The 20,815-nt window shown below is 41.2% G+C and overlaps 1 protein-coding gene across 5 annotated transcripts in view; it reads left to right on the top strand.

The window, feature by feature from the left end:
* The first annotated feature begins 3,510 nt into the window (after window positions 1-3,510).
* The window catches only part of RBBP8 (RB binding protein 8, endonuclease), a 43,387-nt gene continuing 26,082 nt past the window's right edge, over window positions 3,511-20,815 (top strand). For 2 of the 5 annotated variants that reach the window (XM_077933099.1, XM_077933098.1), the window contains exons 1-3: window positions 9,277-9,788; window positions 12,180-12,403; window positions 16,729-16,771. In XM_077933099.1, the coding sequence (XP_077789225.1) occupies window positions 12,292-12,403; window positions 16,729-16,771 (155 nt within the window). In that variant the 5' untranslated portion in view covers window positions 9,277-9,788; window positions 12,180-12,291. Of the gene's footprint in view, window positions 3,756-9,274; window positions 9,789-12,179; window positions 12,404-16,728; window positions 16,772-20,815 lie in introns of those variants that run through there. The other 3 variants (XM_077933097.1, XM_077933096.1, XM_077933100.1) reach the window with 3 other exon arrangements.

The following is a 20,815-nucleotide window of genomic DNA, read 5'->3' as shown; positions in this document are numbered from 1 at the left end:
AAAACACACAAAAAACTCCCGCACCCACCACACACCCCTTCCTACGCAACTGGTAGCTAGGTGAGGTGGGGGGCACCGGACGTCACACCGTTGGGCCTGCAGCGTGCCTGAGCCACGCGTCTCTCGTGAGGGGGAGGCGGTGGGCGGACCACCTGCAAGCTCCAAGCTGCTTTTTCGAGCAATGTGGGGCTTGCATCAGCCCACCACCAAAGCCACTCTACAGCTGTGGGGAAGGCTGCAGAGAGGCTCCACGCAGCGCACCCTGCCTTGGATAGCCCCACCCCCATGGGCAGCTTGCACCACCCCCATGGGCGGCTTGCTCAACCCACGCTTGCAGGATACTTGCGCCACACCAGGCACGAGTGGCTACCTATGCCGCTGTCTTTGCTCTGAACAGGGGTAGCTAACATTGTGCCCTCCAGATGTTGTTGAATTCCAACTCCTATAATCCCTGACCATTGTCTATTTTGGCTGTGGCTCATGGGAGTTGGAATGTCATGTTCCCAGGGATGTCATTAAGGGCTAGAGTTGCTGGAAACCAGAGGTATGTGGGGAGAGTGCTCTTGTGGTTGGGTCCTGCCTTTGAGTTTCCTATAGGCATCTGATTGGCCATTGTGAGAACAGGATCCTGGACTGGATGGGCTATTGGTCTTCTAATGCTCAGGTCGCAGTTACAGAAGATAGAACTTTCACCAAAATACTCACCAATGGAGCAGGGTTGGAGATGTAGCCCAGTCCCAATTGTCAATTGTCAATTGTCCAACATCAACATCACAAACTTCAGGCAAGATAAAGCACAGCAAGGGTAGATACCTGTGTTGCTTCCCACAAATGGAAGGCACAAGACTCTAACTTATAGTTATAGACTCTAACTTCCTAAACCACATCCTAACCACAGCTGTTGGTCATGAACTGGGGTGCCAACTTGAATAAAATATTGGGGTGGGGGGCAGGTAAACCCCACCCTGCATAATTAATCACATGATGCCCATTTCAATGGCAATGCCTATCAACTTGGGGGGGGCATCACCCTCAAATATTTTATGGGAAGGGGGAAAGGACCTTGGCCCCTAGGAGCTGGCTCCTATGGCCATGAAGGAGTATCAGGGATTGGTTACTTATGAGTAGACTGGTTGCTCAGGGTCCTTAGATGCATATTGTGTCTGGACATGAAACAAAACCGGACGCCTTTATCAGCTGCAACAAAACATATCTTTACAGGTGCAGCAGACACTGCAACCTTCCAATAGTTTGACTTCACCCCCAAAGGTGCACTCCTCCATTGCCTCCCAAGACAGATGCCAACAACAACATATGGGCTTTACTTAGCCCCCTTTTGTCCTAAGTGCCTATTGTGGCATCAGTCCTTTAAATAATGCACTATGTTGAAGAAGTATCAACTACTTCATCTTAAGTGACAAATTGAAGCTTAAACTAGAGGCTACTCTTGGGAAGGTTAAACCATTTCTACCTCTGGCCAATTTGCATAGAAGAAAAAATATTCTTCCCAGCCCTTTCAAACGTCTACCAGCATATGCCTGGGGTATAATTGTTATTATTTAATTTCTTTAATAATTATACCGTAATTAAATTTATATTCCGCCCTGCTTTGAACGACCACAGGGCATAAAAATACAAAGTGAAAGCACAAAATATATAACATTGCGCCCCCACCAAAGCAAAACACAAATACCCCTAAACATATTTTAAAAGCCTAGTTGAATGCCTGGTGCCGAAAGGTAACATTAGAGGGAGGCTAGCATGAAGTAACAGCTCACTCAACCAAAATGGCTGCTGTTTTTTTGTTCCCTTCGTCTTTCCTCTCATGGCCATTTTCATTTTTCTGTTTTTGTTCCCTCCAGCTCTTCACTCATGGCTACCAGGTGTTTCTTTGCTTTTGCCTCCCATCTCTCCCTTCATGGGTGCTCCATCTCCCTCCCCATCTTTCCCTTCATGGTTACTCTGGTTGGTTGGTTTTTGAAGGGGTGGATCCCTCCCAATCTTTATGGCTTCTCTGTTTTTTGCTCCACCTTCCTCCTTACCTTTCTTCCTTCCTCTTCCTTTCTTGGTGTCTGCTGGTGTCCAGTTAGAACACAGTAGGAGGGTCTCAGCAGAAAACATGTCCGCATGTTCACAGTCAGTCCAGCACAGTGGGGAATGGAGAGCCTGGCGCATGCCTTGGTATAATTTTCTGAGCACCACAGTGCCCCCAAACACTGCATTGGGGATGCCAACCCTCAGGTAGCCTGCTCCCCTCACTAAGATGGGGTTACCATCTTGTCCTTTTACCTCAGGCAGCAAAATGTCTTGGACCAGCTTTGGTATGCTAGGAAAGATTTTGCCCATGCAAGCAGGTCTGGTTTCTTCAGGGAATACATCTTCAGGGAATAACAATCAACTACAGTGCATTACTGTAGTTGCTCAGTGAATTAATAGTCTGAAAAGGCCTTATGTAAGAATAAAACATTATAGGAATCACTGGAAATCATGCTGCCACTGTGAAAAATGCTGATTATACAGATCAATAAGAACATAGGATTTGGTTAGAGTCCATTTCTTTACTAACCATGAGTTAAAGGGGATCTCTACAAGGCCATAAACCATATAAAGTGTAACTGTATTATAATGCTATGCACATTCTAATTGTCACACACCTGTTTATTTTTATCTGAAATATAAAAATGAATAACAAATAAGAAAATACTGTAATGAAAATATTTTCTTATTTGTTATTCATTTTTTCATTTCAGAAAAAATAAACAAAAATGTAAAAGCATAACTGCTTTTAAAACCTTCAGTAGGCTGTAGCAGGATAGGAATTAGGAATATCTCACTGTCAGCAAATGATGTTTCAACAGATTTCGCTACTGCGTTTTACTTGTTTAAACACATATCTCTTCTGACCTGCCTCTCCTGCACACACCTTCTGTACCAAAGCAGATCATACGAAACACAGCTCCAGAAAGTACCCTGGTGTTGTGCTACCTACACTTTAATCACATGTGCAACAGAATAACTCTTCCACTACTTAATGGAGTATTCTCTATCCAGAACTAAAAAAAAAACCAAAACAGTTTTGTATTGGGTCCCAGATTTTGTTTTGACCATTTGTAATGTTTAAATCTCATTTAATTGGGGTGGAAACAATTTTTATGGTTTGTTTCGAAGTGTTTACTTGCCTATCTTCCCGTTCATAAATGAAATGCATCTATCAACCACTTCATCTAGATATGTAATAATGAAGACTTTGCAACAATAGGATATTGCTGTATTTGATACGGATACAGCACTCCCCAACCCTCTGGTAAATTGTTTTGCTGGAGGCTACAACATTCTAAGTTGGGAGTTGGTGGAGGCGTGAATAATTCACCACTTACGAAGCTTCAGAGTTAAGTTGAGCCGCAGCATGTTGAGCTGCCCTTTGATGCATACTGGCTGAACAGGTTCCTGCTCTACCAAGGAACTGGTTTGACAGGCCTGTTATGCCAACAAATTCTGGTATGATTCCATGTCCCAGAGAATGCAGAAACCTGCCCAGCCAGTTAAATGAAAGACATATTAGGTTATCCATTGCACATTGTATATATCTTAGGTGCAGCAGAACTTCTCTCAGCATTCTGCACTGTGGTCCACAGTGGCTCCCTCATCCTACATGTGCTTGATGTTTATAAGCTCAGGGAAAAGCTAACAATAAATAATCACCACTCCTGATCAAAAGCAAAGTCACATTAACCTTTCACAATCACCACCAAAAGGTAAGTTTTTAAAATCTCCCTTTATTGTGCATTTTGTGTAGTCCTATCACATAATTTTTATTTTCTTATGCAGTGTAGATGTATATTTTATTTCTGTGGGTTTTTTTTAAGTATTACTGTTTTGCTGTATCATATATGGCTACTGGTGACATCATTTTGCAGTTCCTTTTAGTGATTTTTTATTAAGTAGGCATAGTTAGAACTGTAGGTTAGTGCACGAAACAGAAGTGGGGGAAAGGCCTAAATAATAGAGTTGCCAGTGACTTGCTACATAAATTATGGCAAATCTCTTACTTTCGTGTCTTAGCTTCTGTGTATAGAATATGTGGTAAGCACAATAATCTCACAATGGAAATATGATACGGTAAATGCTATGCATATGCTAAAATTGTATTTTACTTTCCACTGCCAACCCCCTAAATAATTTAATATTTTTAGCACATAAAATGATCTTTCCAAAGTTTGATACGGCATAGCCATAATTTATATGCTGCATATTAAAAGGTCAAGTCCTTATTTGCTTTAAATAACAAATAGAAGAGGCTATCCAAAATTAGGATTACCAAAACTGTAGTCCTACCTGTATGATCTGTTTAAAACCAAGGGATATAGATCTCAGTATATTCCCAGGTACAATGTCAAATAAGAATTAGACTTTGAAAACAAAGGCTATAGAATCTGGTAACTGATTAACTTACTGAACCTAAGTACTGTACTGGCTGAGCTGAATAGAAAGGAATGAAGACAGGTTTTGTCATGCCTGTTGGGACAAAATAACTTTTGTTTAAAGTAAATGTGACTCTTCCTATCCCCCTTTTAGCTGGATTTTAAAAGGAGAATAGAAAATCCTCTAGTTGTTTCTCTTCTCAAGAGAGCTTGGTTTAAATAGGAATTTTTTCTAATGACGAGGCAAGTAAAAAGTAAAATATTGGTACCTGGTGGGCTATGTTTTAAAGTACTTTAACAGCTCAGTGCATTATGTGAGATCTAGCATAATCTCACAGAGGAAGTATCAGCTTGGTGTGTGCATATCCAAGTTGATGAACAGTTATCTTTGTTATTTCTTGGAAGAATGCCAGGTGTCTATAACAACTGATATAAAACTGAATGGCAGACTTAACAGGTCTTTTAAGTGTACAAAGCACAGCTAGATAGTATCATTGTAATGTTTGGGAAACTATGTTCTCATCAGTATAAAACTAATGATTTGTATCCAACTTAAACTCAGAGTGGACCCCCTGAAATTTATTGACTTCCGTCCTTTCTTAGAATTTAAGTGAATGGTTTCAGTGGGTCTTCCTGAATATGACTTTAATTGGCTATAACAAGTAATTTTTCTACTAGTTTCAATTTGTCTTATTCATAATTAATTTTAGCTGGATTGGAGCCTAAGAATTGTAAAAGGAAACTTGCAGATTTGGGCAGTTTACTTGTTTCACACATTCAGATTTTGAGAGATTTCATTTTTTAAAAAAAATCTCTTTATGAGTTTTTAAAATTAATGTATATTTTGGAAAGTAGAACATGTTTGTATGTATTCCAAATGGTTGCAATCCACAGTTCTTAGTACCCAGGTTTCCTACTGCATAGGAAAGGTTTGCAACAGAGGGAAGGATCCTGAGCCAAGATTACCCTGCTCTTATATTGGTCCACTGTGCTGGCTTGAGTCAAGTCCTTCAGCATGTGGGGTTAAGACTCACAGTGCTCAGGGCTACATGCTTTCTGTTTGGCCCTGAATCTATTTAACATGCAATAAAGCCTTGTCTATTATCTACACTTAATAGTTCTTCATATAAAAGTACTGTATGACAAAGTAATGGGACTTTGTAGGCAAAGCACATTTGGGGTACCACCAGCAAACGGCAGCAAATTACCAGTTACCTAATTTATTGTGTGTTTTATAGCTATGATTTAAAAATGAGCTTGTGTGTGTGTTATTATTTGCTGTTTTGCAAAACTTAGATATTTTTTTAAAAAGAAAACTGATTTTGTGTATGTAAAAGCTGTACACATAACAAACAGTTTGGATTTTCTGCCTCAAAACCCAGATTTCAGCTGAAAGTTGTTTTCAGTACAGTATTTTGGCTGTCATGCAAAAATCCATGCTATCAGCTTTGTGTAATTAACATGCCTTTTATATAATGGGGACAGGAGCTGCTCCTCAGACTGCATGGCAGATCAGTTTTTCATTTCAGTAGGTTATGGATTGTTGTTTCTATGGCATGAGGGAAAGGGCTGTTGTGCTGTTCAAAGAAAGTTAGAAGTCCATCTGGGAATATAAACAATCATGGTTTCACCTGAAGGATGTTTTTCAATATTGACTTTTAACTGTATCTTCCTCATAGAAACAAGTGAAATACTTTGGCATGCAGCTCTGCTGTAATGCAGCAACATGTCCACATTTATTATAAAATATGCTTTCTGCATGAATGGATAAAAAAATAATTTAAACCAAAAACCAAGAACCACAACATCAAACTTTTTAAAAGCCTTCTGCTAAAATAATATTCACTTAGGGAAGAGTAAATGATGGTAACAAAACCAACAAATTAATGTTTATTTAATATCACTGATCATTATAAAATGTATTGAGATAACTAACGCTTGATAATTATCCATAGGTATCGTCACACAGTAGTTTCATGTTCTATTTGAGTAGTCATCCACATATTCTCACCCGCCACCATTCTGTTTCCATGAATTCCACAATAATCTTGGGGATTACTGTTACTACTAAAGCAGTAGAAAATTACATTCTGGGGGGGAATGAAGATTCATTTGAAGTTTGTTACGGTTCCTTAATGGGGATACCTGTCAGAGCAAACAGTTTCCTGAAAATCAGCTTCTGTCTTACTACCATCAAATGTGCTTTTCACCCAGAGTGAATAACACACTGGGGAAGGGGGGAGCCATCATTGCCTTATGATATCAACAGTTCAAAATGAACCTGTTGCATCATTTGAAATGATTAACTGTGTGCTACATAAACTGTGGTCCACAGACCAGCCGTGGTCTGCAAACTTCAGATAATCCAGTGTGTCTGCAAAAATGCTATTAAAAACCCTACAGCATCTAGCACAGCACATTACAGTTGCTACAGCATGCAGAAAAACTATTAAGTGGCCTGCCAAGACCCTCAGCAATTTTCAAAGGGTTTGGGGGGGGGGACTTTAGGAACCACTGCACTACATGATGCCTTAGTATTCATACTCACTTTTACTACAGATGTATCTCCTACATTCTCCTCCGATAATAAATCAGAACATAAAAAGCTGTTTTACATCAGGTTCTATTATTTGTTCATCTGGCCCACTATTGTCTATTTTGAATGGCAGTATCTTGCCAGGGTCTCTAGTAGAGGTATTCCACAATGACCTAGTTTGCGCATCATAGTAAAACATGGTGAATATGAAGATGTTTAGGAGGATTCTCATAAGAGCCCTATTGGATCATACCAAAGGCCTATCCAATGCATCTTTCTTTTCTTACAATGGCGAACCAGATGTCCCTGAATAGCAGGACTTGAGCACAATAAATTGTGTCCTGCACATGATCCCCAGCAACTGGTTTCAAAGGCATACTGCCTCTGATACTAAAGGTAGTGTGTAGCCATGACTAGTAACCGTTAATATGTTTTATATGTATTTTATTACATTTTATATGTTGTGTTACATTTTACAAAATATTATTTATAAATAATAATCTTCATTGTGCCTTTCTGGTCTGCTATGCACCTCCCTGAAGATGTGTGGAGGAGAGAAAACATGATCCATGACTTAACTACATGGGCAAAGCAGAATTAATGGTTTCTCTCTCTCATAATTAGCAAGCCATGAACAAATCTTGGACGATTATGATATTTTGAGAGTGAAACATACCACAAGGCCTGGTTTGGATATAATGCTAAATCAGGGATCATTGTTTGTTTCCTCTGCACACTAATGGGGCTGGTACAAAACAAAGTGTAATTAACTATGGTTTGTGATGCTGTGCAAGTGATGCCATGACCACCTCCTTTTATCTGGAAATGTCAGGGATTGAACCAGGGACTTCAGCAGGCAAAGCACGAGCTGTGGCCTCTTCACTAATTGCTAGGGGCTAAATGTTAGATACTTTGGAAGTATCTTAAACCTAACAAATCACACAAACAAAATTTTTAAAAAATGCCCTATATCCCTCAGTGGCTGTACCTTACAGTTCTTTACCTCGGACAAGTACCAAAAATTACTGCCCCTTTTAAATTGAAATTTACACAAACTTTCTTTGAAATGTGACATTGTAGGAAAGAGTGGTATTTAAAAAGTTTGGCACTGGCCTAAATTTCTTCTATTACTAGCCAATTTGGCTTCTGATTTTATAAGTCTAAGCAGAAGCTAGCTTAAGGAGCATTCCTAGGGAGTACAGCTAGGTTCAAGGGACAATTGCATAATTCCACTTGTAGTTATCTGTTAATATTGCAAGCAGATCAGGGTTAACAACTGTGCAGTGCGGAGTTCAGGGTTCATGAAAACAAGCAGAGCAGATTCCAGGAAAGTAGCAAGTTGCATAGTTCATAAGAATGATACTTTATTGAGGAGGGAGAAATGAAGTATCTAGATCCCAACCAACATTTATATTCTGACACAGCACCTTTGCTCTATGCAGCACCTGTCAATGTCTGTGTGTCTTTCTGCTTAAATAGATAAAGTGCATATCTTTGCAGGAAAGTAGTCTTTTACTAGGAATCATCTGTATAACAGAGTTGTATGCACATCTCACAAAACTTAAATGAATGCATTGAAAACATTCTTTTCAGTAGTTTTTATCACCTCCAAAGGTGATCACTTTCCACACTCCCTTATTTATTGTTTATCCAATGAGGAAGAGGGACGTGGGTGGCCCTGTGGGTTAAACCACAGAGCCTAGGACTTGCCGATCAGAAGGTCGGCGGTTCGAATCCCCACAGCGGAGTGAGCTCCCATTGCTCGGTCCCTGCTCCTGCCCACCTAGCAGTTCGAAAGCACGTCAAAGTGCAAGTAGATAAATAGGTACCGCTCCGTCGGGAAAGTAAACAGTGTTTCCGTGCACTGCTCTGGTTCGCCAGAAGCGGCTTAGTCATGCTGGCCACATGACCCGGAATCTGTACGCCGGCTCCCTCAGCCAATAAAGCGAGATGAACACTGCAACCCCATAGTCGGTCATGACTGGACCTAATGGTCAGGGGTCCCTTTAACTTTACCTAATGAGGAAGAAGGAATAATGCCCTCTCTCAGGCCTCTCCTTTTCCCTTCCTCCACTTTGTTGACCCAAATTGAAGAGCCCAACATGAAGGGGTGAAGAACCTTAAACTAGTGTTTCTAATAAACAGTAATGAATAAATTATGGCATTTGTTCTATTTGAAGCACCCCGTTTGCAAAATACTGGCAGTATTTTGATTTGGCAAAAAATGTTCAATAAAAAGAAGTGCAGATGCTTTAAGTTGTTTTGTGACTCTACCAGGGCAAACAGTACTCTCAGCATGGTGAGGAAAAAGTGGACCTGCTGCCTTAAGTAGGGAAGGGCGGGAATTCTTGTGGCAAAGCACCCGCCGGGAGTGCAGAAGCCCCCGGGCTTCAAACCGCGAGACATACCGCCTGCCTGAAACCCTGAGAGCCGCTGCTGCCAGTCAGTGCAGGCCACGCTGAGCTAGATGGACCTGCGCGGGGGGTAGGTTGGTCCAGAGCTTCCTGCGCTACTTCAGATGGTCCGCCAGCAAATATCCCGCCAGGAAGAAAGCGGGAAGAGGGGCGTCTTTTCTGGCAAGGAGGGAAGGAAATCCCCCTCAGAGGCGGAGAGCGGGAGAGTCGCCGGCGCAGCCTCCGGCCACCAGGGGCAGCTCCGTCCCGCCAAAAGCACCTCGGCCGAGCCGGTCGCAGACGCCGGGGGAGAACAAACAGAAAACGAAGCGCTTTCCTCGTCTGTCGGAAGGCGGGCGCGGCGGCCCAGTATGACCCCTCCGACTTTCCGTTTCTCTTTCCCGCCGCTTGCCTCCAGCCACCGAGCAGCTGCCTCAGGTAACAAGAGCGCGCCCGGCTGAGGCGGAGCTCCCTGCCGGCCGCTTGACTTTCCCCCGGCGCCTCTTTCTTCCCGACTCCTGTAAGCCTCCTCTTCCTCCACGGCCCGAAACCGGCCGGCCGCATTCATCCGCCGCCCTGTGTCCCTCCGCAGCCACAGCGAGCCAACCAAAGACGCTGCCGCTTCTGCGGTTAAACTTGCCCGACCTCAGCGCGGAAGCAGGAACAAGGAACCCCACCCCATAAACTGGTCCGACTCCGGTTTTGAGGCTGGACCAACAGCCTTGTGAGCGGGGGGGGGGGGGAGGCCACCTTGCGCGTGAGCTGGAAATAAAGAGGACCCTCCTCTTCCCCTTCCTATCACCCTTTTGAAAAAGCCGCTCCTTTCAAACTCCGAAGGAGCGCGCGCTGTGCTTTCCGGGGGCGGGTCCGTGTTGTCACGTGGAGGCTTTGTTTTCGTTCCCCACTCCTCTCTTTCCCCCTCCAGCCGGGTAGCCGGCTAAGAGCTTCAGGTCAGGCCACGTGCTGAATGAAGAACGTTCCTTCCTTTATCGCTTTGCCCTGCATCTTGTTCGATGTTTGCCTCTTGCAATGCTACTGAAGCTGCAAAACAAACCCAAAGCTTTCTGGGGTGTGTTGAAGGCACACATCTACTCTGTGAGGTAGATATAGGGCGGGGGCGAAGGGAGTTTATTTATCTGTTTTACTCTTTTAACTGCCAGATGTGGAGAATACAGGAAGATTTTTAAAGCTCAGCTGTGATCTGTTTAACTTCAAATCGTGTGCTTTGAAATGGAGGTGGAGGGGGAATCTTGCACTGAAATGAGTGTCTGTAAAAGCAGGAGTATGTGGCCTTTCAGGCATTGTTGGAAACTCCAATTATTCGAGGCAGTGCTTTTTTCTGGGGGTACGCAGAGGGACGCATACCCCTAAATATTCTGTGAATCTTAAGTTTGGCCTCATTGAGGGGCAGTATTTCAATATGAGTAGGAAAATGAGAGTACCCCTAAACATTTTTAAAGAGAAAAAGCACTAGTTCCAGACGCATTTTTGCAACTGGGAATTTCATAAGCGCGAGCAGTTTCTGAGCTCTGGGTGCAGTAGTGCACCTGCTGGTGAACTTCTGGACTATCCCTAAAATATCAGTAAAATGTACTCTTAGAACTTTAAAATAAATGGTCTTAGTCTTGGTTTTTACTTCCACAGAAAAATGGCACAAGTGAGGCATGTTCACCAGTGAGGGCGCAGCAACTCAAGTCTCTGAACAGTGTGAATTGGTACTTATAGAAGGAAATTGCATGTCATGTACTGGAAACAGTCTTTCAATTACCTTGAAATACCTTGTACCTATTAACAGATGGATGACTGCTATTCTGTTGCAGCAAAAACAACAAGGACCCTTGTGGCACCTTAAAGATGAACACATTTATTATTGCATAAGCTTTTATAGACTAGTGTGCATTCCATGCATCTGTTGAAGTCTTATGCCTCAGTGATTGTATTAGTTTTTAAAAGTGCCACAAGACTGTTGTTGTTACTTGTACCTGATGCCCTGGGCACTAGGCTACAGGTTCCAGAGGGAACAAGTTAATTCAAGGCCACTTAGCCTGAGCTAATTACTATTCAGGCTATACAAGGGTATCATCATCATCACCATTCATTTCATTTATGTACTGCTTTTCAGCCCAAAGGCCCCCACATTATATTAAAGCAAGCTATGCAGTAGAATACAGTAACATGCCATAAAGGAAACTATGCAGTAGAATACAGTAAAGGTAAAGGTACCCCTGCCCATACGGGCCAGTCTTGACAGACTGTGCACCCATCTCACTCTATAGGCCAGGGGCCAGCGCTGTCCGGAGACACTTCCGGGTCACGTGGCCAGCGTGACAAGCTGCATCTGGCGAGCCAGCGCAGCACACGGAACGCCATTTACCTTCCCGCTAGTAAGCGGTCCCTATTTATCTACTTGCACCCGGGGGTGCTTTCGAACTGCTAGGTTGGCAGGCGCTGGGACCGAGCGACGGGAGCTCACCCCACCGCGGGGATTCGAACCGCTGACCTTTCGATCGGCAAGCCCTAGGCGCTGAGGCTTTTACCCACAGCGCCACTCGCGTCCCTACAGTAGCATGCCATAAATCAATCAGCAAGTAAAACAATCAGCAAGTAAAACAATACAAGGCAATAAAATTGTAGCATACAGACAAAAGAAAGACTTCCTGAACTAGAAGATTAAAGGATGCTGTTACCAAACGTGCATACCTGTATGTAAGAATAATACATCCCCGTATTGCTTCCCCTGCTGGAAGAAAAGGAGCTTAAGGGAACAAGCTGTGTTTTCCCAACTGTTGCAAGTCATACACTGTAAATGTTTTCAACCTGTCATTGCAGGTATCCAATTTTCTTTTTAAAATAAATCAGCGGTGTGATGTAAAACTAAAAGAGTGGCAAACAGCAAGAACTGCATAAAGACAAGTGAAACACTCAAAACAGAAAACACAAGATGAGCACCTCTGGAGGAACTTGTGGAAGTCCAAACTCCACAGAACCTGCTCCTGATTACTTCAAGGAATTGTGGTCCAAATTGAAGGAATGCCACGATAAAGAAGTAAAAGGTAATATTATGGTTGCTGATCTATAACAGGCCAGTGTGTTTACCAAATAAATACATCATAATTAGCTCTTGATCAGCTGGTATTTGTGCCTTGTTCAGAAAACATTTGGTGAAAACATAGCAAGATGTTAATCATATTGTGGGGTGTGTATGATAATTACAGATGAATGTGGGTTGATGTTGAGTTGATATTGTTTGACTAGACCTGATCTTTTCAATGTTCAGTTGCTTAAGCAGAATGTTTTGTATCTAGACATACTGAAGTTTTGAACACTCTGGGAACTGAATAATCTTAAAATAAGATTTTCTGGTTTATCAGTCTTTCTCCTGCTGGATTTTTTACAATGAGCTGTGAAACAGAGTTAATATTTTGCAGAATGCTGATGTAGTTTCCAGTCTAAATCCTCACCAGAGTATCTATGATGTAGAAATTGAGCAAGGTGTATGGTGTACATGATAAGTATTTTCTAGCTGTTGTTCTTGGAATGTAGAAGTGACAATGAAACCACAAGAGATTCTTATGGAGACCCTGATGGAGCTAAGATTGCAGCCCCCGTCTCATAACAGGAGATATATCTTACACACATGCACACATGCCAGAAGCAGCAGCTGTGAGTCTTCATGCATTTGCATTCTCTATGCAGACAGAATCATGCAACTCATTCCCAGGAATGCCAGCAATATTAACAGGCAACATCAGAGTTGTTGTTATTATTATTATTATTACAATGAATTAATTTATTAATTGCCTTCCAAACTGCCGTCTCAAGGCAGTTTACACATAAGATAATCAAAATGGGTAAAAACAACAAATATATTTAAAGGGCAGGAAGAAAACCAACAGCTGATTTCACATAGCAAACTAGCCTATACAGTACAATGGTACCTCGGTCTACAAACAGTCCTGTTAACGAACACTTCAGGCAACGAACTCCGCAAAACTGGAAGTAGGTGTTCCGGTTAGTGAACTTTGCCTCGGAAGACAAATGGTGGAAGGGCACCGGTGGCGGGAGGGCTCAGTAGGGAAAGTGTGCCTCGGTTTAAGAATGCTTTGGTTTAAGAACGGACTTCTGGAATGAATTAAGTTCATACCACTGTATTGGGGAACAGATACATCCAAATAACAGACTGTGTTTTGCCTGTTGCAGAAAACACTGTCCAAACTACTAGGGATACCAAGGATTGTAGCAGGCCAGATTAAAATCCAAGAGAGAAAGTGATATCTGGGAATGTTGCACATAGAATAATTAAAACAGCCCAGGTTAATGCATTCAACAATACACTTCCTTGCTGATAAAAGATGGGGTGTGCGAGGCATAGTAATTTCCTCAATATATTTTACCTTCTATAGGCAACAAATCATTTACTGAACTTACTAGGTTTATTAGCTTTAATCCTTTTGGCTCAGTTCATTCTTCAGCTGAGTTTTTACAGTGGGTGGAATGTCATCAGTGAGGCACATGCTGAGACATCATCAACTCAGGATTTTGCAATCTAAGGAGTGCCTTTATGTCATGAAGCAGAATAACAGAAAACTTAAGTTTTTAAAAAATGTGTCTAATCTAATGTTCTTTTGCAGTTTGGAATAATAAAAACTTGGGCATGACCTTTCAAAAATACATAGGCCTGTATATTCTTGGAAATAGGTCCCCCTGAAATAAATGACACTGAATAAATCTAGTTAGATTGACTATGGGTGTGTCAGTGCAGCCTTGCCATAAGGCAGATTTTTTCATGCCTAAACCTTTGTTTCTATGTTCTACACAATGATTAGTAAAGTTAGATGCTGCATGAGTACATCAAAGACATGCCTGAAGGATAGTTAATTTTTGCAAAAGGTGGGGTCCCTCCTATAGAACTGGGTACAGTGATATTTAAGACACATCAAACACAGACTTGCCTGGACATTACTTGCTCCTGAGGTCTATAAATATGAATTAAAGCTGACTCATGAATTTTGAATTCTAAATGTCAGCAAAATTGACAGTAGCCAGAGAAATAAGTGCCTGGTGCTTACACTGGTTGTACTGTGTCATTTTGTTGTTTTTCCATGTGCAAACTTCATCCTTGTGCTACCAAGAAAGCAATCAAATGATAATGTTATGTTTCTTCTAATTTTTAACAACATGCTTTGGAGGAAAATACAGTCTAATAAGTTGCATACTACACTTAGTGCTGAATGCTTAGGCTTCAGACACAACCTTCATTGCATGTCACAACTTTTCTCTCTGCTTTGGTTCATGGCTTCAATTAGACAAATCCATTGTTGTGTGATGATGAACTCACAAGACTGATTATCAGAATAAAAGCACAGGATATTAACATGGTTATGAAAAACCTTCCCAGAAGTTATGCTAAGGATGGAACTACAGTGGTACCTCGGTTTTCAAACATAATCTGTTCTAGAAGACCATTCGAGTTCTGAAATGTTTGAAAACTGAAACTCAATAGCTGACAGCTAGGCTTCAGGGTCTTGCACTCAGCGGAAGCCACGTTTCCTGTTCGACTTCCGAGGTGCGTTTGAAAATTGAAGCATTTACTTCTGGGTTTACGGCGTTCAAGTTCTGAAACGTTCGTCAACGGAGATGTTCGAAAACTGAGGTACCACTGTATATATTATGTTAGTGTAAGGGAGGAATTTTTAGGGGAGATTTTATGGGAAGAGGTGGCAAACCTTTCCCTTGTAATCCATCCCAATGGCTTCCCCTCCCCCCCCAACATTCCACACACGCATCCAACTCTGAAACCTGAAATAAATCAAATTGGGTGACGTGGGTATGTGTGTGAAGTACTGGGAAGAGGCTTGTGGAGGAGAATCAGTGGATGGGCATGGATAAGACACCTCACCACTCACCCTCCATTTTCCCTCACAAATATCCAAACATTACTGTTGAACAGTAAACACTCATTTGGGAAATGTGTGTAATGTGTAGTTCCACCCTTTGCAGAATTTCATAGGTTATAATTCAGTTTAATCTAACCTAAATGAAAATTGTGTGCGCAGCAAGCTGGCAGATATAAGTAAGTGGTAAATCTTACTCTTGCCATGCATTTAATGGGTATTGGTCTGTGTTCTCTGTCTCTCATACATTTTTTGGGAAGACACAAGGGTAACACTGTTAAGGCAAGTTTACTTTTTAAAACTCTCATTAGGACTAATATGATTTAAGCACAAATGCTACATCTTTGATGGGTTATGAGGCAGTCTGTTTTATTGAAAGAGAATAGTGGAGAGAAAAAATAAAAGTTATAGTGATCTGCAAAGCAAACATAATTTTTCAGAATTTATACAACAGACTTCATACCCGAATTCTAATTTATTGATTTAGGATTGCTCCAGAAAGATTTCTGGAATATTCTGATAATTCCTGAATTCATGCGAAGTAGTATTACTATAGTTTTGCCTTCGTAGTACAGCTTATTCAGTAGCAACTGAGGCTGCTAGTGTTAAAATACCAAAAACTGTGCCAAACAGACTACCTGTTCTTACAGGAGCCTCATTGTTGTGCAGTCTCATTCCTTCTGATGGGTGTGGAGAAGGATTAAAGCAGAGCACTTTATTAGGGGTCTTAATTCCAGATATCTAATTGTCTTGCCAAACTGAAGCCACATTTTAAGAAAAACTATTTCCTAACTGATCTACATGATCAAGCATATTTGAGTGCTTAAAGAGATAAGAGCCCTCCTTTCCTGTCTTCCCTTAATTTTTCTTTTGAAGTCATTTTCATGCATTTTCTATTTTGCCTTTCTTCTGTAATAGGACATGGCATTAATGTGTTGTATGACTGTTGCTTTCAAAACAGAAGCATGAGCTCTGATGAATTTGGTTTTTTTAAAGCAATCAGTAGTCACCATTCTTCCAGCTATGGTTCAGGAATGTAACAGCCTTGATTACCGGGGTCAATAAATTTCGGCCAGCCTTAGTAACTAGCCAAAAAAAATGCCCAGAACCCTGACCAAGGGGAGCTGGCGAAACAGAAGAGTGAAATAGTTCTTGCACTCTTGTTGCACCAATTCTCTTTTCCATCTTGAGTGCTAGCAACTTCTTAGCTAGATTTCTATAATGTGCTTTTTTTCAGGGCTATCCTTGGAGACAGCATCCTAGGAACCATTGGTTCATTACCTTCTTTTAAGAACTGAAGTAACTGAAAAACAAACTATAAATTTCTGAAATAACTTGTTCAGAACAATAACATCATAATTTAGCCCCAAATGTATGCATTTGCTGGTAGTTTCTACATATACATATAAAGACATTATTCTTCATTAATTTGTATATGGAAGTTCAAAATATAAATTCTTGCTTTTCTGTTTCTCTTTCATTAGGATTACTGGCAAAGATCACCAAGCTGAAAACAGAAAGGTGTTTGTAAGTATCTCCTCATATGCTATAATTCTTCATTTAATGGAAATAGTTGCATTTACTAACTGGTCCTCAGAGGCTGGTTTTTCAGACAGAGCCTACTATCTCCTTTTCTAGGAATGATAAAGCAAAAGGTAGGTTAAGGACAATATTGCAGGGATTGTAATAGAGGCAACATTTCTTATGTTTAGCAGTTACATTAAAACTGCAGTACTATGCACACTTTCTTTGAAACAAGTCTCATGGAACTTGGTTGAATTTACTTCTAAATTCATCAAGTGTTGCTGAAGCAGAATCAGCATGATTTCTGCAAGGGTAAGTCCTGTCTCACTAACCTTGTAGAATATCAGCAAGGATGTAGATATAGGTGTACTTTTAAAACGCCTTTGATAAAGTCACTTGTCAAAGCCTTGAATAAGCTTTGGAGTTAAAAATAATAGGAGAGGTCCGCTTATGGCTCTGTAACTGGTTAAGCAGCAGAAAGCAGAGAATAGGAATAAATAGTTCTCCAATAGTTCTCCAACTGAAAGATGTAGAAAGTAACCTCTTAATGGATTATTATTGAGACTAGTGTTTAACTTTTTTAAAACTTTTTTATTAATGATCCAGAGTTAGGGGTGAGCAGTAAGGTAGCCATGTTTGCTGATGATACCAAATTGTCAAGATTGGTGAAATAAAAAGGGATTGTGAATGTGAGGGCTATCCAGTCTGGGTGAATAGGCAGTAATATGGCAAGTTCAGTTTTATGTAAAGTGATGCACATGGGGCCAAACAATTCTAATTTCACAGATACACTAATGGGACCTGAACTGGCAGTGACTGAGTAGAAATGATACCCAAGGTCGTAGTAGATAGCTTGATGAAGGTGTTGACCCACTGTGTGGCTGCTGTGAAAAAGACTATTATTAGGAAGGAATTGAAAACCTGCCAGTATCAGAATCCCATTAATACAAATTTATGGCGGTACCACACTTGGAATATTGCAAACGGCTCTGGTTGCTTCCCCTTGAAAATGTTATTGTTGAGCTGAAAAGGATTCGGGAAAGGGCAATCAAAATGATCAAGGGGCTGGAACAATTTCCCTATGAGCAAAGGAGCTCTTTAGTGTAGGGGAAAAGTGTGTAAGGAGAAACAAGATAGAAGTGGGCAAGAATTAGGCAGGTGTGGAGAAAGTGGATAGGGAGGATTTTTTCTCTCCACCTCTCATAATACTAAATCCCTGGAAGATTCAGGACAGACAAAAGGAAACACTTATTCACACAGCACATAGTTGTGGAGGCTGTGTTTAGCCTTCACTGTTGGGCTGCAGTGTGCCCTTGAATGCCAGTGGCTAAGAATCACAAGTGCAGAGAGTATCATTGTACTCAAGCCCTGCATTCAAGCTTCCCTGTGACAACAGAATGCTGGTTTAGATGGTCCTTTGACCTAATCCCACAGGGCTCTTATGTTTCTAAGTACCGTATTTTTCGCTCTATAAGACGCACCAGACCATAAGACGCACCTAGTTTTTGGAGGAGGAAAACAAGAAAAAAAATATTCTGAATCTCAGAAGCCAGAACAGCAAGAGGGATCGCTGCGCAGCGAAAGCAGCGATCCTTCTTGCTGTTCTGGCTTCTGGGATAGCTGCGCAGCCTGCATTCGCTCCATAAGACACACACACATCTCCCATTACTTTTTAGGAGGGAAAAAGTGAGTCTTATAGAGCAAAAAATACGGTAACTTGTATAGGATAAAGTTGCTAATGTTTCGGGGGGGGGGGGATACATCTGCTAAATTCATTTCAGCCTGTACACAAATTTCCAAAAACATTTCTGTACTCCAACTTCAATTTAAACTTTGTTGTAGAGTGATTGTGTTTGGAATAATATTGTCATGTATATCTCCTTGTTAAAAAGTTTCCATCCTCAGCTCAGAGCTGGTGGAAGATGGGTATTATTGATGACTTTCTCTTGAGATTTAATACATACCAAGCTAAATGGCTTAATTATTACTTGCTGGAATCATCCTACAAGTAGTGCATTGTAGATATAACAGTCTTCTATAGGAGTTCTTGTTCTCCCCAACTCTTTCTGAATACCTGAGGTTTAATATTTCAGCACTGATAACCAGCCAGACAATGAGCTCCTTATGCTGCACCCTGGTTCAGCGGTGAGGCTAATGGTCTTGGAAATGCAGGGTCAGGGACCACTCATTAGGGAGGCTATTTTCATAGCCGAAGAGCTTGTCAGTTTTGTCAAGCAGCATCATGACCATCATGCACTATTTTCTCTCTCTTTTTACACTTTTTGCTCCGTTCTTAGAATGTGAGTGTACTTACAACCAAGTAATCCTGCCCATGCTTCATTCATAGTAAATATTCTGTGTTCAGTGACATATATTTCCTAGCAAGTGACTTCGTTACAACAAAGTAGCCTGAACATGTTTACTCAGAAGTAGGTCTGAGTGAGTTTAATGCAATTTGCTCTCAGGTAAGTTTGCTTAGAAATTCTGCTTTAATATATATAAGTGCTGCTTAGCTTTAGAATAAATTCTAGCTTTAGACTAAAATTGGAAGCTTTTTGAGCCACAGGTGGGACTTTATGCATGATTAGAGGATTGCATTCAGTTGCCTAGGCCACCATGTTGTGCATTTCTTATGCTGTTTTAGGTGGCTACTTTCTTTACTGGCACAATCACTATGCCTATAACAGGCATTCAGGTTTGTGTGTGAGGAACTCAACCTGGAAATCCTATTTAGTGTTTGTTTGATCTGCAGGCTATGCATACTTAACTGGAAGCAACCCCCTTTTGGATATAGTGAGAATTTCTTCTTAGTGAACACACATAGGATAGCAGGATAGCACTGTTGTTTAAAGTACTGTCAGTACAGTATCGCTGTAAGGTTCCCTTTGTTTCATGTGAGTAAGAAATACTGGTTTGCCTAATGCCACCCAGTAGCTGTTCATAGCTGAGCTGCAAGCTTAAGTCCCTAAGATATAGCAGCTTCTAAAGCAAGTCTGGAAAACTACTACACACTCCAGCCAGTTTTGAATAGAAGTGTTTATATTTGGTGTCTGTTGTTCTCAAAGCTTGACTGCCAGCATTTAAAAAGAGGTGCCAGATCAGTTGTTGCTACTGTTAATATGGATTCCATGTTATCCTCACATAATTGCAGTTATTGTTAGTAAAAATCCTTCTTGCATTAGTTAATTGTGTTTGTTTTCTTGCCACTGACTAAATCTAACAAAAACCAGCCCTGAACTGCTTGAGTTGCAGAGAGCTAAATGGTGTGCACAAGAGGATTGTACATTTCCCACCTGCACACCCGTTTGTTATTAGATGTGGACCCTCCCTCTCCCCTTTTATAAGATCAGACCAATACCATGTGTAAATGTGCAGTGCTGCCACCACTGCATTTAATTTAGGCTCCTTCAGAAAGACAACATATAAATTGAATAAATTAAGCAAATAATAGTTTGGCCAGACTATTACAGTCGTACCTTGGAAGTCGAACAGAATCCGTTCCGGAAGTCGGTTCGACTTCCAAAGCGTGGCTTCTGGTTGGCTGCAGGAAGCTCTTGCAGCCAATCTGAAGCTACAGAAGCCCCGTCGGACATTTGGCTTCCAAAATTAGTTCACAAACCAGAACAGTCACTTCTGGGTTTGCAACATTTGGGAGCCAAAACATTCGGGAACCAAGCTGTTTGACTTTCAAGGTATGACTGTATTTGTTTATCTGATTCCACCATGTTCTCCCTGCTCTATAAACCAATCTGGGACATAACTACCACACATTATATTAAATGTGTAGTGTGTAGCATCAATCTTTCTTCTTTATTTTTAATGCTGAGCATAAGGGACTCTGATTTTCACTGAGACCATGGGAGTGTCTTTTCTAAGGGTCATTTCCATGTTGCAGGGGGTTCATGGGGATCACAGCTAAGGGGAAGAAATTGTTAAACCTCCCTACATACTGCTTCTTTTTTAAAAAATTGTGAGCATCCTATCCATGCATGTAGGACAACTTCACCATTCTGATTCATTAAGGTTTCACAACTGCATGCTCCTACC

This window comes from Podarcis muralis, chromosome 8 (assembly GCF_964188315.1).
Source record: "Podarcis muralis chromosome 8, rPodMur119.hap1.1, whole genome shotgun sequence".
NCBI classification, from domain to species: Eukaryota; Metazoa; Chordata; class Lepidosauria; order Squamata; family Lacertidae; genus Podarcis; species Podarcis muralis.
The sequence above is the reverse complement of the archived record's forward strand: the minus strand, read 5'-3'. Positions and strand labels throughout refer to the sequence as shown.